General features: G+C 40.9%; 1 protein-coding gene across 2 annotated transcripts in view; it reads right to left on the reverse strand.

Moving 5' to 3' along the window:
• Positions 1–463: 463 nt before the first annotated feature.
• The window catches only part of CA5B (carbonic anhydrase 5B), a 28,160-nt gene continuing 9,759 nt past the window's right edge, over positions 464–18,864 (reverse strand). For both annotated transcript variants that reach the window (XM_012558381.2, XM_023740681.1), the window contains exons 3-7: positions 13,411–13,529; positions 11,732–11,827; positions 10,508–10,570; positions 9,172–9,327; positions 464–3,296 (exon numbers count right to left, since the gene is read on the reverse strand). In XM_012558381.2, coding sequence (XP_012413835.1) covers positions 3,150–3,296; positions 9,172–9,327; positions 10,508–10,570; positions 11,732–11,827; positions 13,411–13,529 — 581 coding nt within the window. In that variant the 3' untranslated portion in view covers positions 464–3,149. The remainder of the gene's footprint in view (positions 3,297–9,171; positions 9,328–10,507; positions 10,571–11,731; positions 11,828–13,410; positions 13,530–18,864) is intronic.

Consider the following 18,864-nt stretch of genomic DNA (forward strand, 5'->3'; position numbering starts at 1 on the left):
TGAAAAGACAATAAAGCTTTAAGTAGAATAGGTATCAAGTAAATTATAGGATTCTTCTAGTGGCACAGAGAAACACCAAAAGTGGTTTCAATAGAAGATTTTTGCTAATATCATGCCAAGGGAAAGACACTTCCTAAACTTTTGGAGGGTGGATGCCTGCTTTGTAGAACAGTCAGCTTCACTCTGATCAGTGTAGCCCTGAGAAAGGAGAGAGGGGCTGGCAGCTGGTGCTAGATGGTGACTGTAGATGTGCACTAGACGTAGACTGTTGCTCTAGTACCAGTAGTGCCCGACTTAGGACGGGGTTCCATTCCGACGACTCCATCATAAGTCAGTTCTGACATAAATTGAGTAGCTCTTTTTCTTTTTAAACTTTGCATTATTACTGCTTTTTATTATCAGTATCTTTATAAATCCAATCTTTGAACATTTGCGAGTGAACATCTGAGAATGATAACATCAGCAAATTACACGCTGCAACATTGTATGTTGTACATATTACTAACGATAAGATGTAAAAACAAACAAACAAAAACAGACAGTTGTAAGTGCAGTTTGTCATAACTCAAATATGTCGTAAACCAGGGACTATCTGTAAATCCCATCTGAGTTTTCCAGTTACTTTCTGATCTACATGTTAAAAGATGTCTCAGTTTATTTTACAGACATGTTATATACCCCAAACGGTCCCTGGGTGGTGCAAAGGGTTTGTGCTCTATTACTAACCTAAAGGTTGGCAGTTCAAACCCACCCAGTGGTACCACAGAAGAAAGGCCTGGCGATATGCTTCTGTAAAAATTACAGCCAAGAAAACCCTATGGAGCAGTTCTACTCTGTAACACATGGGGTCCCCATGAGTCATCACTGACTCCACTGCAACAGGTATATACTCCAAAGAATAGGAAGGAAAAGTCATTCAACAAATGTTAATATTATAAAGAAAGAGTTTTATTGATCTAATATTATTCAGGGAAGGTGAGCAGCAATTTTAATACAAAAGTTCTTTCTCCAGCCTTTTGACAGACCATTAGCCCATTTCTCCTCTCTGTCTAGGAAGGTGCACGTAAAACACTTTTGAGAGGGCATAAAAAATGTAAAAGGTTTCTTGCTAGGGGTGTATCAGGAGTCAGGAATTAGAGTGCCCCTTTGAGGGGTCATATGACTAAGGCACTGAAGAAACCACATCCCCAAGGCAGTTTCCATAATCTCTGTGGGGAAAGTGACCACAGAATTTATCGTGTAAACCAGGACATGGTTGAGAGTGAAAGAGAGGTGCTGTTAATAATTACGTCAGAATAGCATGCATAAGTAAATCAGGAGTGGCAAACCAGGACACACAGTCACCCTACTAACATGGCATCCTTTGTACCTCTGAGGTAGAAGGGGAAGTCAGGGATTCTGTACATCGGTCCTCACTCCAACATGGAACATCCACTGCAATAGAGTTTTGTACTAGGATTTTATAAGAGGCCTCAGTGGGAAGGCTGGGTGCCCTGGAAAATGCCAATCTTGTGTGTTTCCCCTTTTTAAGATAACTGTAGTTTGAAGCAGATCAATTGCATAAAATTAACATAAAAATTTTTTTTTAAAACTTACTCTGTCTTTTTAAGTAGGAAGATAGGCCTGGTGATCTACTTCTGAAAATCAGCCAATGAAAACCCTATGGATCACAGTGGTCTAACTGCAACTGATCGTGACTGGGCAGTGTTTGGTTCCATTGTACGTGGGGTCACCATGAGTTGGGGGCTGACTCAGTGGCAGCTAACAACATCTTTTCAAGGATTCTTATACATTTCCTCGGGTACACCTGCTTCCCTTTCCCAATAAGGGCAGGTACCCTAGAAGCAAATGCCCTCATCCCCTTTTTATGGAGCGGAGATATCCCCCAAACACTTCCACATACAACTCCAGCCCTTGTAGACTTGATGACTAGCCTATTAATGAAAAAATACTACTAGTTATTGATGCAGCATTGAGCCTGAATGAACACAGGCTTCTAGGCAGTTGGAAATATTCCAAGAAATTTACAAGCTAGGGTGACAGTGGCATGGATTCTTCAGAATTATGTGGAATGACCTAGATTTTAGCCTATCTGGTAAATTTCTCTCCCTATTACTGTAACAAAAATCTTCTAAACTACTGTATAAATTGGGAGATTGAAGTTGATCACCTGCCTTGCAAAGAAAAAACCTTGACTAATGACTAAATAAAGTTCAGACAGCTTTAAAAGGCAGTCAAGACAGCTCTGTCATTGTGGCAAATATTATCATATTCTATAAAGCCGTGTACAAATAATGCGAAATAATGCCATAAACTATAGACTATTTGATTATTAATCTTTTGAAAAACATTTCTGTAAATGTACCATGAAAAAATTCTAAGTTCTAGGTATTTTAAGCACTTTCTTTCAAACATTCTGCATATGCTTTCTATATGAGCAAGCCTTTAAGTAAAATATCTGATCTTCAGGAATGCAAAACGACTCTATGATATAAGTAAAAGTCCTTTGGATTACAAAATACATTTTCTATATTGTAAACTGATAATGAGCATATCAAGTACGAGCAACGACAACGAAAGATCACAGCCAACATTCTCATCGAGAAACCTTTATACAAGAGTACATATTCACGCTCTGAAATAAAGTATACCTCAGACCAACACCAATGTTCAGCCAGGACGCACCAGTCTGGGCTGCTGGCTGTTTCTGACGGGCCTGTCTTCTGCGTGGTCAATTCTTGTGCTTTACCAGTTGCCAAACATGTTGATTATCATTCCTACCTGTATCTCTAAAGAACCACCAACTCATAAACATAAAACGGCGGCTCAGAAAAGTCAGACGTAAAGAGATATCACCATCAGCAACTGGCTGCTATAAAAAGAGAATCTTGTGTGTCTTGCTGGTACTTCAGTGATAAACATCATTACTGATAAAAGTAAGAATTTGTTCACCAAAGAGCTTTCCGCACAGACGGATGGGAAGCTCCCATACCAAGAAATGTGCATCTATAATTATAATCAATTATTAGTAAAGTGCAGCTGTTTAGAATAGTCTAGTTAACAATTTTTAAAAGGCAATATGTATTAAGATAAAATACTGCCCAGATGTCATCGTCTCAGTGGGCAGCATGGCTGGGTTGCTGCTTGGGCTACACCTGTATATTCAGCACATAATCGTGAGGGAACGACGAGCGGACAGTGCGATTCATTAGAGGCTGAAGGGGGCGGAAGTTGTCGACCATTCTTTTCTCTTTCTCCCCCTCTGACGTGAAAAGCAGGGTCCGAAATTGCTCAAGCTAGAAATAGAAACGGGAAACATAAATCATTTCAAGAGAAAAACAGCTTTACTAAATGAATAAATTACATTCATTTTTAAAACCCTGAAGCATTAGACTAAAATTGGATACAGAAGGAAAAACTTACTTCTTGGCAGGAATGCCTTTACCGCTTGAGTGGGAATAAAAGGCCCGCCATGGGTGGGGGACAGCAGCAGGATATGTGAAACCCCAGGAGTGCTCGGGACGATCAGAAAAAGACTGGGGCTCAAAGGCCCTGTGTCCCCATATGAGCCATCTGTGCAGGGCAACTTATTTCCTGTCTTTGATTCTCAGGAACCTCATCTTTAAATGGGCAAAATAGCCAGCGTATAGAATAATAGGCGTCCCCAGGTGGTGCAAGGGGCCCTGGTGGCGCAGTGGTTAAGAGTTTGGCTGCTAACCAAAAGGTCGGCTGTTCGAATCCACCAGCCGCTCCTTGGAAACCCTATGGGGCAGTTCTACTCTGTCCTATGGAGTTCCTATGAGTCAGAATTGACTCGATGGCAATGGGGTTTTAGGTGGTACAAATGGTTAACATGCTCGCCTACTAACTGAAAGGTTGGATGGACATTTGAGTCCACCCAGAGGCACTGCAGAAGAAAGGCCTGGCAATCTATGTCCAAAAAATCAGCCACTGAAAACTCTACGGAGCACTGTTCTACACTGACACACATGGGGTCGTCATGAGTTGGAGCCGACTCCATGGCAACCGATTTTCAAAGACTAATAAAGGAAAGGCCTGATGTATATAGTAACAGTACAAATTTTTTTTTAATTTAACTGACTCATTAACATAAACAATGTATTATTGGTTGCTCATTGCATCTAGGCACTGTGGGTAAAGCAATGCATGTAGATGTCTTCAGCGGTAATGGGATTCTCGGCGCTGGCACTGTCCAGTGGAACTTCCTGCAATGACGGAAATGTCTTCTGCACATCCAATATGGTAGCTACAAGCCACCTATGGCTACTGAGCCCTAAAAATTTGGCTAGTGCGACTGAGGAACTGAATTTCTAATTTTATTTCATTTATATTTAAATTTAAATGGCCACATGTAACTAGTGGCTACCATATTGGACAGCGCAGCTTGATACTAAAGGAGCAACCCAGAGTCTCAAATGCTTGTTGTCTAATGTGGCCATAACGTCAGTCAATAGCCCTGCAGCTTTCGGAGCAGTCACGTTATGGATCACTGCTTACTTCAAGCCGGCCAGAAAATCCGTTCACAACACCACCCCTGTACCATCAGGTTCACTGCAGCTACAGACAGGACAGCCTAGGGCACAGCGGGCAAGCATATGAGAATGTGTTTGGAGCAAAGCCTTTAAGCCAAGCTGAGCCGAAGAGGCAAGCATCGAAAACAGTGGCTGCACCTGCCAATTCCACACACGCCCTCAGTAACTGAGGTGCCTGAATAGGTCAGGCTTATTTTTATTTGGCTAGCTACAAAAGCTTAGAAATAACCCAAAGACCAATAATAAATTATACAAGATCTATGAAATGGACTAGTATATAGCCATTAAACACGATGTTAAAGATCTAGATGTTTATTATCAATAAAATATTCTACACATTGCTGAGTGAAAAGAGCAGCGAAACGGTATGTAGAAAAAATTCCATTTTTGTTAAAAAAAAAAAAAATGTATATTTGTATAGATGAAAGACCAGGAGAATTTACTGTAGCAGTGATTAACACTGAATAGTAACATTATGGAAGAAAGGCCTGGTGATTGACTTCCAAAAGAGCACAGCCATTGAAAACCCCACGGAGCACAGTTCTACTCTGACGCACATGGGGTTGCCATGAGTTGGAATAGACTCGATGGCAACTGGTTTGGTTTTAGTAAGATTATAGGTGACTAGGATTGTAGAGAAGCCCTGGGGGCACAGTGGTTAAGAGCTTGGCTACTAACCAAAAGGTCGGCAGTTTGAATTCATCAGCCGCTCCTTAGAAACCCTATGGGGCAGTTCTACCCTTGTCCTATAGGGTTGCTATGAGTTGGAATCGACTCGACGGCAAGGGGTTTTTTTTGGTTTAGGATTATAGATGACACCTAACATTTTTTTCTGACTGTATTTTTTGCGTTGAAATTTTATTTAAAATGTTCTCACGTGGGCCACTGGGCCTCTGATTTATTTATTTTTTCAGTGTTTTTTTAAACATGAAGAATAGTAGCTGACTAAATGTAAAAGCCACAAAGCTCAGCTTATGGTCAGTCAAGCTCTGTATTTTGCCTAGCAGGTATGCCAAGGAACATCTGTGCCCAGAGAACATGTCGAATGAGCCCCAAGCTCCTCCTGATAATCTATTATGCATCTCCTCTATCAATCTCTCTCTCTACTCCCCTCCATTAATTGAATTGACTCTTTTGAACTCTTGGTGTTTTATATACTCCTTCTTGGGATAAGGAATTCTTCTGAAGAGCAGGGATGGGGAAGGTAGACTCCTTTTGTTTGCACTTCTAGTCTAGGAATGGACTCCAACTCTGCACACCTGTACATGTGAACATGGCGCCGGCCCTCAAGCTCTTCTGCTCTCCCTCTGCCTCTTCCTGCCTAAACCACCCCCGTGGTGCTCCACATCATGCAACTCTGTGCCCCCTGACGTCCTCCCCTTTACCATCCCCTCATCCCCCGGCTGAAGCACTCTCCCAAGCCCTCAGAAAGACTATTCAGTCCTTTCTATCTAAAACAGTTTCCACCCCATTATCATATTATCAAATTGATTTTCTTCTTAGTACTTAACTCAAGCTACAGCTACTGGCCTTTTCATGGATTTCTCTCCTTGTTTTCTGTATTTCCCATGACAATGTAAGTTCCCTGAGGGCTAGGACTTTATGTTTGCTTCACCAAGGTGTTCTCTAGCACAGTCGTTGACCCGAGGTACTAATGAATATTATTAATTTAATGAATGTTATTTGAATGAGTGAACACTGTCCCTGCCAGGGTCTGGGAGAAGAGCAAAAGAGCTTATCAGTATATAATGAGCATTTATATTTTTTTAAAAGACTTACTCGTATTCCATTGTGTGGATCTACCGTAATTTCTTTAGCCACTTCCCTGTTGATTGGTACTTAGGTTGTTTAGAAATAAGGGTGCAAAGAATAACCACGTATACACATAATTTTTCAGACGTGGAATTCATCTTTGGAATAAATTGTTCTTCAAAGGTTAGGTGTACTTGTACTTTGATTAATATTCCAATGGTACCAATTTAACTCCCACCAGCAGGGCATGAGAAGGCCTTTCTCCATGCTTCTATTAGCAGTGGAGGCCATCAAATTTGGGGGTCTCTGCTAATTTGATAGTTGAACCAATGGTATTTCACGGTGGTAGTTTAATTATATATATGTATTTTTTTTTGGCGCCCTGGTGGCGCAGTGGTTAAGAGATTGGCTACTAACCAAAAGGTCGGCAGTTCAAATCCACCAGCTGCTCCTTGGAAACCCAATGGGGCAGTTCTACTCTGTCCTATAGGGTCGCTATGAGTCAGAATCAACTAGATGGCAACGGGCTTGGTTTGGTTTATATATATATATATTTTAATGAGTGAGGTTGAACATCTTTCCATATGTTTATGAGCTTCTTGAGTTTACTCAACTGTAAACTGTTTATACCAATTTTTTTTGTTTGTTTTTTAAAAACTGATTTCTAGGAGCTCTTTATATATTTTGTTCACTGGTGTGTCTCAAACGCTTAGAAGAGTACCTGGCATATAGTAGGCACTCAGTAAATAGTGGCTGATCAAGGAATATGAGTTGTTAATATTTTTCCTGCTTGTCATTTGTTTATGGTGGTTTTCATGATACAGAATCTTTAAACATTTTTATGTAGCCTAATTTACTAGTTGCTTTCTTTATGACTTCTGGTTTCAAGACAAACTTTCTCCATTTGGAGGTATGAAAGAGTTTTCCTAGTACTTTTATAGCATTATTTTTTACATTTTACATTTCAAGTATCTGGAATATATTCTTGTGTAAGGTTTGAATGATGGATCCAACTGTTTTTTCCAAAATGTCTGCTCAGTTGTCCCCCAATACCATTTATTGAATGCACTATCTTTTCCTCCCACTGAACTGAGATGCTACTTTACCATAAACTAAATTCCATAGGTATTTGGGCATATTTCTGAATTTACTATTTTGTTCCATTGATTTACCTCTTTATTCATGTGCCAGTATCACGCTATTTAATTATTGAGACTTTATAATATCTTGTGGATATCATTTTGTTTTTTTAGAATTCTCCTGGCTATTCATGCTTGTTTGGTTTTCTATATGAATTTTAGAAGTAGTGTATCTATTTAAAAGTCCTGTTGGTATATATTTATTGGGACAACATTAAATTTATGGAGAATAAACATTTCATGAAGAATAACAACATAAGGAGAATTGACATCAAAGATGCCAATTATGATGTCTTCCTATTCAATAACATGGTATGAATCTTTATTAGTTCAAGTCTTCTTTTGTGTTCCTCAGGAATGTTTTAAAGTTTTCTTGTTAACTTTTCTTGTTAAGCTTATTCCAAGATATTTTATTTTTTCATATCCATTATAAATAGCGTTCCGTCTTCCATTATATCTTCTAATTGTGATCTACATGTGTCAAATATACCGATTTCTATAAATTTATATTATACTCCACTAATCACTGAATTATCTTATTTTCTGTAGTAGCTTTTTATTATTTATATAATTTCTTTCTTCTTTACTGGTCTAATTGTATTGGCTACTTCCAGAATATCATTTAATATAAGATCTGATGTGCCAATAATAGCAGGATCAGTAGATATCCTTTCCACATTAAGTGTACTACCTACTTTTAAACTGAGATCAATCTATTTTCTCAAGTTAGGGATGTCTCCATTCATTTCTATTTTGTTAAAAATTTTTAAAAAACTGAATGGTGAGTTTTTTTAATGCCTTTTGAGAATCTATGGAAGTGATAATATGATTTTTCTCTTTGCTGAGAAGATGGATTTTGTTAATATCATTAGTATATTGAACCATCCTTACATCCATCCTACTTGGATGAAGTATACATTTCTTCTAATGTACTTCTGGATTCTGGTTCTAAGGTTTTATTTTAGCTTTTTTTTGCTTTTATATACTTCAGAGATATTGGTCTATACTTTTCGGGGGGAAGGGGTTCCAATCTTTGATGAGTTTTAGTATCAACGCTATCCTGGCTTTTAAAAGGAATTTTTTAATCCTTGCTTTAAAAAAAATTAGAAGCTTTTGTTCTTGTTAAAATGTTTTATAATCAATAAAAATTCCATACAAAGGAAGTATAAGTAGTTATTATTGTAATTTAGCTACATTATGAATGAAACAGGATTTTGTGTGTTGACGTAATGACCACCACTTAAACTTAGTTTCTAAGAGAAAAATAAATCCCAAATTCAAAACAACGGGCTTAGAATAAAATTTCTGGGCAGACATTGTTCGGTTCTGTGTTTAGCCTGAGAGTCCACAGCAAAAGTCCCCTAAAAGATTTTAAAGGGTACTGAATACATCCATTTCCAACCTCCATTCTTCTCTTTAAAAGGGTCTTAGTTTACACAGAGATTCACATTCATATAAAAAATACATAATGCATATACAGTAAAACATATGTCATTGTCAAGTATGGAAGTAAAGAGCTTATGTTCTCCTGTGTTTTAACTCCTAGCTCTACTTAATTTGAAGCATCTCCTAATTCATGTCCAAACTGAGATAAGACGTTAGCACATTTTAATAAAAATGTATGAGCATTACAAGATGTTAAAAACAGATGCCACATTTGGAGCCCAGCCCAGTGTGATGCGGGTGCACTTGGGTTTCCTTGGGTAGAGACTGTGGGAAGAACTTACCTGGTCGTCATCAACCTCTATTGCTTGCTTCTTAATGATCCAGGTGACGGATTCGGAGAGCGGCGGGGTGGTCAGAGACCCCGAGTAGGTCCAGTAATCCGGGCAGGTGGGCATCAGGCAGGAAGGGTCGAAAGACCCAAATTCCACAACGGTGTTCTGAGCAAGAGAAGGGGTCATCCAGTCAGTATTTGGTGGTGAAGGCCACCGAGGAATCGCATGTTAAGCGATGATTCTCAGTGTGTGTCGGGGACCAGCAGCGGTCCAGAGGAGCCCGGGTACCTGTGAGGAACCTCCTGAGGAGGCACCGCTTAGGACACGAAGATGCCCAAGCTTTGTTCCTGCAGTTCACTGTGTATTTCTGATACTCCTCAGTGGGACGCAGCAAAAACTGTTTTCTCCCTCAATTCTAGTGAGAGTGGAGGAGGGCGTCTCCTCTGAGAATGGTTGGGAGGTATTAACCAGGTGGTGGCTGGTGCCTAAACAAAGGAGCTCTGGTGGCACAGTGGTTAAAGCACTTGGCTGCTCACCAAAAGGCCGGCGGTTGGAAACCACCAGCCGCTCCACAGGAGAAAGAGGTGGCAGTTTGCTTCTGTAAACGGTTACAGCCTTGGAAACCCTGTGGAGCAGTTCTACTCTGTCCTATAGGGTCGCTATGAGTCGGAATCCACTCAACAGCAAGGGGTTTGGTTTGGGGTGGTGCCTAAACAAGGAGGCCTCTCTTTTACTCTATAGATAAGTCAGTCTCCTTATAGAATGAAATGCAGATGAGGAGAAGCCAAGATCCTGGACTAAAATGGGGTTGAAGTGGGGGGATGAGATAGAAAGAATATCCAGACTTCCCAGGGAACAGCCCCTTTGGGATTCGGAATATTGAACCATTCATCCTAGGGATTGGACAAAGGTATCCAACCTGAAGGATATGGGTAATTGTTCTTTAAAGCTGGACAAGTCAAGTTTCTGTAAAATGTTTCTCCCTGCTGGTGGGAGGGTAGCTACACAAAGAAGGCTGCTCTGAGCATGTTTTCACAAGGACTTAGAAGGGGCTGGTGTGGGAAACACGCTAGATAGGAGATCATTATACTCCTGAGGCCCAAGTCCTCATCAGCGTGCGCCCGCCAATGGATCCCCCAGCGAATCCCAACAGCTACTCCTGAAAGTATCCTAGGTGTAGCATCTCTCCTAACAAGCATTCTAGAAGGCAAGTTGTCTTCTAACATTTCAGTTTAATTACACGCAATTTAATTACATTTCCTGATTCAAAGTGCCTTGTTAATGTCTCCACTTTGAGACTGAAACATAAAATAAATTCAAGTGATTTAGGAACAACAAAAATTACCTTATGCTTAACTGACGGCAACACGTCCACCAATTTCTGCAGCTCTTTATGATGTTTGCCTAGCTAAAGAACCATCAGTGAGAAAATAGTAAACATAATTGACATTGCACTGTGGACACTGTTAACAGAATGTGAATTAAAACAAACTACCTGGAGATTACCGAAAAACCAACAAACCACAGTGCGGAAAGTACGCTTAAACTAGCGACTGAGAACCTTTTCCACATTGCGGAATTAAATTAGACAGAGAACAAAGGAGCGGGCTGTTTGCTGACAGGCTCAGGTGCTGGCAATCCGCAGGGAACAATGCTCAGTAGAACTGTTCTCCATTGGGTTTTCAGTGGCTGATTTTTGGGAAGTAGATCGCCAGGCTTTTCTTCCAAGGTGCCTCTGGGTAGACTGGAACCTCCGATCTTCCAGTTAGTAGTGGAGCACGCTAACCATTTGCACCACCCAGGGACTACTGTATAGTCATGATCGTTTCCCACAGTCGTTTGTCTTTATCTTTTTATTCCATTTAAAATGTATTCTTAACTAAGTTCATATTTCATATAGTATATATTTTGAGTTATTTGCCTTTATCCTTTTATACTAGTGCTGGCCAACAGAAATATCATGCAAGTGAGAGAGGTAATTTTAAATTTTCTAGTAGCCCCATGACAAAAGCAATAAGAAACAGGTGAAATCATTTTTAAGAATAGATTTTACTTAACCCAGTGTATCCAAAATAGTATCATTTCAACATGCAATCAATATAAAAAATTATTAATGCGAAATTTAACTTCCTATACTAAGTCTTCAAAATCTGGTGTGTATTTTACATCCGTCTTAATTTGGATGCTAAATTTTCATCAGAAATACGTTATCTGTATTTAGTTTTCAAAACATTTACAGCTAAAAGTACACATTCACATACCCAAGTTGATCCAAACATTCTTAAAAGTTTTCCAAAGACTGCATTGAATTTTAGGACTTAATTGAAATTGAAATTACTCAAATTAAAAATTCAGTTCTGCAGGGGCGCTGGCCTCATTTCAAGTGGCTTGTGACTATTGGACAGTGTGGCTTTATACCATTTAAAATACATTTGTAACAATCTCATATTTTAACCACTGTTTAGTTTTAGCAGCATATCGATCCCAATATTCTTAAAGTAAATAACACTGTTCTATGTTTTCATTGCAGAATACAACACATTAAAGTTGGTAAGATTTCTTTTTTTACCTTTAAAAAGACTCCTATCACAGCCAAGCCATTTTCCATCAGTGTCGCATCCTCAAAGCTTTCAAATTTGACCGCATTCCAATGCACCAAGTGCAGCTAAAACACCATTCACAGAGGGTTTAATACATAACAATATAGGAATACCCCAAAACAAACCGACAGCCTTATTCAACATACACTACTTAAACACGTGTCCACCCTGGCCAAAGCATACAATGGTCTGCTGCAAAAGGAGATAGAAATGACAGGAAGTAATTTAGGGAAAAGCAGCAACTAATATTACTTTGGAATAAAGGAACTTATTTGGGGAGAAAATGGAAGAACATTTATAGAGCAAAATGAGTCACATTTCAGTGGCAGATCAACATTTGTCCATTTCCATCCGGATTTGCCTGAAATACTAACATTCAAAACCATTTGCATCCAAAAGAGATGTTTATATTGAGAGAAACAGATTCTCCCTATGGGAATTAGACAAGAGTTGAAGACAAATTTCTTCTTTGAGGGATAACCACTTAAAATGTGCTTCTTTTTATAATTAACATTTAAAAGTAAACTAGAAAAAAAAGCTGTAAGAAGAAATTCTATTTCCTTATGCATTCCTCATATTTCCCTACAAATGATTCAGCATTCACGAACTTTCTTTACAGCATCACCTTTAACCCAGCCTTCCAAGTGAGAAACCTCAAGGTCATTGTTAACTTTGCCTTCTCCTCTCTTGAAGAGGATAACGCTGCCTTCGAGTTTGGTGGCTTTTATTCCAGCAATGCTTTTTAAATTTTGCTTTTTCTCTACATTTCTATTGGTATGCCTTCATTGAGCCTCCTACCATCTCCCACTTGGATTGACCCAACTTTGTGGCTCTGTACTATTGCCTGGGTTCTTTCTGCTTTCATTTGAGCCTAGCTCAGAATTCCCTTTCAGGATTTTCAGGTTCAATTTGGCCACGTTATTCGACATGAGGGAAGTTGTCATTTTTACAGGTCTAAGCTGGGTGGAAGGAGCCCCGGTGGCACAGCAGTTAAGTGCTTGGCTGCTAACTAAAAGGTCTGTGGTTGGAACCCAGCAGCAGCTCCATGGGAGAAAAGACCTGGTGATCTATTCCTGTAAAGATTTACCAAAAAAACACCCAAAAAAACAAACCCACTGCCGCTGACTCGCTTCCAACTCATAGCAACTCTACAGGACAGAGGAGAACTGCCCCAGAGGGTTTCCAAGGCTGTTGTAATCTTTAAGAAGCCATATCTTTCTCCTGCGGAGCGGCTGGTGTGTTCGAACCGCTGATCTTTTGGTTAGCAGCCGAGTACTTTCACCACTGCGCCACCAGGGCTCCTTCCCTGTAAAGATTCCAGCCTAGGAAACCCTATGGGGCAGTTCTACTCTGTCCTATAGGGTCGCTATGAGTCGGAATCAACTTGCTGGCACACAACGATAACAACAAGGTGAGTGGCACGACTTGAAGAATGTCATCAGCGTCACTGAATTATACATGCAGAAATTGTTGAATCGGTGTGTTTTGTTGTGTATATTTTTACAATTAAAAACAAAAGTGAGCCCCTGAGAGTGCGCTTGAGCCCTTACAGGAATCACCTGGTTCGTACTGATAATTCTTAAAACTAGAAGCCTTAGAACAACCCCACTCCTCCAGAGTTGTTGTTGTCCTTGGACTTCTGACATACCTCCGCTGGGTAGCACTTGCTGTCCACGGTGTGCTCAGAGCCCCAGGTGTTGATGGCCCCCCAGTGAAAATGGAACTGCTTCAACCGGTAGTTGTGTTCCAGGGGTCCTCCCCTGATCACTGAAATGACACATCCGGCAATTCAGGGGTCAGGCCGCCTCTGCGAGGGGACCCTCTGAGCTGTCTTTAAAGGGAGCATCCTCTACTATGTATGAGTGTTTATAAACTTGATTTCCATGCAGTTAACACATGTGTAAGGGTGAGATCTGCACCCCAAGTGGCCCCAAGATTTAACTCCACACCAAGCTACATACAATTGTTAAGGCCGATCCTTGAGTTGTCCTTACAGTCTACATTAAAGTGTATAATAAAACACAAATATTTACTTGAAAATTTATTTTACTTTTTTTATATTTATAATATTTTTTACATTTATAATATTTTACATGTTTTTATATTTACTTGATACTTTACTTGGTAATTTTTGAAGATACTAGTGTTTCCCTTTGATTGAAATGGAATAGAGAATTTGCAAGTCAAAAATGATCACCCATCCCTTTGGACAGCGTGAACAATGTGAGTTGCTCCACACTTCAACAACGGCCCTTGTGTTGGATGACAAATACTTCTTGTTTTGACTTGACTTTTCTGGGACTGGTGAAATCAACACATTACGGGCAAAAGATTCGGAGGAGAGAAGGTTTTAAAGTCACCCTTTCTCGGGCTTTGGGTTGGGTTGACTTGTTTGTTTGGCTTGAATTTGGTGAAGCATATTTGTTCTTCAGTTTTTCCATCTCATCAGACCACGGTGGCATCTGTCTGTATATCATCAGACTAATACTGCAACACGAAAATCATTCATTTGACCATCTTAATTAACTCCAGAGTGTTCTGCATCGTTAATTCAATTTTATGGACACAGATGATCAACTGCAGTGACTCCAGGGAACAAATGCACTGGCTAGGTCACACAAGGGTCTGTTATACATTTTGCTGCTTTTGAAAACATTTTACATAATTTCCTCTTTTATAAAAAAAGGAAGAAGAAAGGGTTTTGTAAGAGGCGAGTAAAGACACCAATGATCACTTCCCCTTGGGGGCAGGGGAGGTGCAGAGAACAATACCACGTGACTCAATACATCACTACAGTGACCAGAGGACTGTACTAAAGTGTGCTGAAATAAAAATAAAATGTTATCTTCCAAAACTCTTATTGTCTTTGCCAGCTCCATATTGCAAGTATGATTTTGGCAGATATTCAATCCAGTGCGTTGAACCAAACTGAAGTTTGGGTCCCAAGTGACGTGACAAGGGCAGAGGAGGGCAGTCGGCTTTTCCCTCCTGGTCCTCAGCACAACACCGGGCCCTCACCAGGCATCCCCTCCAGTGATGACGAGCGCAGCCGGCAGGATAAGTCACCGATGGGTGGGGGAGTGGGTGGGAGCAGGATTGGTCTACAGGAGGTGTTTTGATTCACCCACACAGTGCTGATTCACACAATACTAAACAAAATTTGTAATTAGTTGTCAACATGTAAAGCGGGACAAGTGTACATAAAAATTCAGATTCCCAAACAGACTTGAAAAGGGGCCAGTCTGGCCATGTTGGGCATACTCCTCCTGGGCGACAAGTGACTGGGCGGGAGAAATGGCTGCCCTCATCAGTTCTTCACGGTTCCCCACTGCTGGGCTCCTTAGACCCTCCCAGCCTCACTCCCTGGCCTATAGGTACATCTGCATTTGTGATCCCTGGAGAGAAGAGGTTAGAGGCCCAGGCATCTGATGCTCGTACCTGCTGGCTAGGAAAATCATTAAGTCCCTACTACGTGCTGGGCACTCTACCCCTATAAATTGCCCATAGTGGAAAGGTGAAACAAGGAGGTATTCTACTGTATATTGTGGTTAAGAGCATGCACTTTGCAGGAAAAGGGTCTCAGTTTGACTAAATTGGCTGTGTGTCATTAGCCATGAATGCCAGGAGCTTCTAAGCGGGTTTCCACCATCTCTCCTGTCTCCTGGTAGTCACACTCTTCTGTAATCCCCTCCCCTGAGTGAGGGCTGGACCCAATGACTTGCTTTTCAGGGCAAAAGTGATGAGATGTCACTTTCGAGAGTGGGTTATAAAAAGACTGTGGCTTCCATCTTGCCTTACCTCTCCGGCTCTCCTCGCTTGCTCACTCTGATGAAACCAGCTGTCATGTTGTGAACCATCCTGTGGAGAGGCCCACATAGCAATGAACTGAGAGTGGTGTCTGGCCAACAGCCATCAAGGAACTAAGACCCTGAGAGAAACTGAATCCTGCCACCAGCCATGTGAGCCTTGAGATGAGAGCCCAACTCCAGCTGACATCATCTTCTTCTTTTTTTTTTTTTTTAAAAAATGAATAGTTTCACTGTCACTTTCATCCGTATGAATTTCATGAAACAGAGTATCTGAAGAAGGAAACCTTAAAAATGGGGCAGAATTGGTATCCTTTGGGTAGAGACAAATAGCTTTTTTCTTTCTTCTACCAGAGCAGCTGTCTGCATTCACGTGAACACTGTGAATGAGTATGCACCCGTGTTTAAGGAGAAGTCCTACAAGGCGACGGTCATTGAGGGGAGGCTGTACAAGAGCATCCTGAGAGTGGTGGCAGTGGATGCACACTGCTCCCCCCAGTTCAGCCAGATTTGCAGCTATGAAGTCATCATCCCAGATGTGCCATTTATTGTTGACAAAGACGGTAAGAACAGAGGAGCACATTTTCCCCAGTGAGGGCTAGCGATCTGGGGCAAACACAGTCCCTTCCACGCCCAACAGATCTAAGTACAAGTTCATACACAGGACAATTTGTAGCACTTCAGTGAACTCCACAGATTGGAGACCTGACTTGATGTGTGTTTGTTTCACATTTAGGTTTTCACTCTGCCTTCGACACCGGCTAACACGTTGATCACGGTCCAAGGAGAGACCCTGAGCCAGAGGGCACAGCAAAGCTGTGCCCAGAATCCCAGACTCTGAGCGTGGTCTGCAAAGTCCCCCGCAAGCTGGCTCCTGCTACCTCTGGGCTTGCTCTTCTTCCACTTTCATCTTGGACTTCACATGGAGTAATACCTAATGCAAGCATCACACCTCCACCTCCGCGTGGGCTGCCCAGGCATCACTTCTGCCAAGAAGCCATTTCCCACTAGGCCCACATGCATACCTCCATCAGAGCGCTTCACACGCTGCGTTAGCGCCATTTCTCCAAAGCTCTTCCTCCCCACTACACTATAAGCTCCTTAAGACAGGAACTATCCCTATTTCTCTTTCTACTCTGGCACAGGGTCCGGCACTTAGTAGGTCTTCAATGAAATAAGGAACCAAGGAAATAAACTGTAAAGGGTCTGTCGGGTTTGTTAATTGGGATGTCACTAGTAACCTCAGCAAGAGTGAGGAAAAGGGTGAGGCAGGGTGGGGGTGATGGGTAGAGGAGAGAAAGTACCATTATCAAGAAACTGGGTTGTGAAGGGAGACAGAAGGTAGTGAAACAGAGAGCAGAGGAGTCATAAGACATAGCCAATAAATATAAACCAAACCAAACCTGTTGCCATTGAGTCAATTCTGACTCATAGCGACCCCTATAGGACAGAGTAGAACTGGCCCATAGGGTTTCCAAAGCTGTAAATCTTTACGGGAGCGGACTGCCACATCTTTCTCTGGATGAGCCACTGGTGGGTTCAAATCGCCAACCTTTCAGCTAGCAGCTGAGCACTTTAACCACTGTGCTACCAGGGCTCCTTCCAATAAATATAGATTTATCTACTTGAGGTTGTTGATATTTTGTTCCTTATATGCTCTCAGATGAGAAAAGATTAAACTTGTATAAATTAGATAACGAACAGAAAACACCTAGCATGGAGTGTGGCTTTTAGTAAGCAATTCTGCTTAATGTTCCCTTTCTTCTTTTGCTTTTAGGTATGGAGGTAAAGGAGCTAGCAGAGAAGGGGTGATGAAGAGAACGGTAACCCACAGGACCTTACAAACAAAAGTAAATGCAGGAAACAAGTACAAGGGATCTTTCCAGGGTGATGGAGATGTTCTAAAATTAGACTGTGGTGATGGCTATACAACTCTGTAAGTTCACTAACGATCACTGAATTGTTAAAAAAGAAATTAAATGCAGGACCAAAAACCGGGAAAGAGAACTCCAAATGCTCTTGAAAGCATTCTTATTAGGTTTACTGGCTGTGCCCCATAAAATTATAAAATAATTATAAAATAAGTGAAGCAAGATGGGGCAGAAGGCACCCTTAGTAGGACACCAATTGGACTCACATCTCCTTCTCTTTAATGCCTTCTGAGATCACTCGTAAGAGTAATTTCACAGCAGGTGACACATTTACAGGGATCCTCCATGGAACTCGGCCCACAGAAAATTTAGTGTCCTTCCCTACAACATTTTGTACCTCTCACATGCATTCAGGGAGCCCTGGTAGTGCTGTGGTTAAAGCCTTGGCTGCTAACCGAAAGGTCGGTAGTTTGAACCCACCAGACATTTCGAGGGAGAAAGATGTGGCAGTCTGCTTCCGTAAAGATTACAGCTTTGGAAACCCTATGGGCCAGTTCTCCTCTGTTCTATAGGGTCGCTATGAGTCAGAATGAACTCAACAGCAAGGGGTTTGGTTTTGGTTTTCATATGCACTCATCAAATCAATAACTGTGGCAGAGGGCGGTGGTACAAGATGATCACATACCTTCGCTTATAATCCTTTTAATTCTGCAAGGTTGGTCATGATGGCCCCTCTTTCATTCCAATTTTAGTAAGTTGACGTCTTCTCTCTTATTTTCTTCTTGGTCCACCTAGCTAAAGGTCTGTCAATTTTGATGGTCTTTTCAAAGAACCAACTTTTGATTTCATTGGTATCTGCTCTATTCTTTATTATGTCCTTCCTTCTGCTTGCTTTGGGTTTAGTTTGCTCTTCCCTTTCTAACATCTTAATGTGGAAACCTAGGGTATTGATTTGAGAAATTTCCTCTTTTCTAACATAGGCATTTTCATCTATAAGTTTCCCTCTAAGCACTGTGCTAGCTGCATCTCAGAAGGTTGGGTATGTTTGGTTTTGGTCATATACTATCCCCTGCCACGTTTTCCTACACTTTTTTCCCCAGTTCTTTGTAAAGACACTGTAGCAGCATTTCCTAGTTTTCTTTTTTTAATCCTATTTTGAAATTTATAGATATTGATAGTTAGATCCTTACTATTCTAGAATTGTTTCTTGTCTTTCTGCATTTCTAGATATCTTTGTTTTCTTTAGTTTTTATGTTCATTCACTCTCTCTTCCTCTTGGAATGATATTGATTAATTTGCAACAGCATGGAGAAATAGCAGGGAAGAATAAGCAGAAAGTAGGAGGCGGTCACTGAAACGTGGTAAAAGAGAGAGAAAGTTAGGTGCTTGTTAGAGAACGAGATATTGTAAAGAAAATAAGTATTA

Source organism: Trichechus manatus, unplaced genomic scaffold (assembly GCF_000243295.1).
Source record: "Trichechus manatus latirostris isolate Lorelei unplaced genomic scaffold, TriManLat1.0 scaffold00162, whole genome shotgun sequence".
NCBI classification, from domain to species: domain Eukaryota; kingdom Metazoa; phylum Chordata; class Mammalia; order Sirenia; family Trichechidae; genus Trichechus; species Trichechus manatus.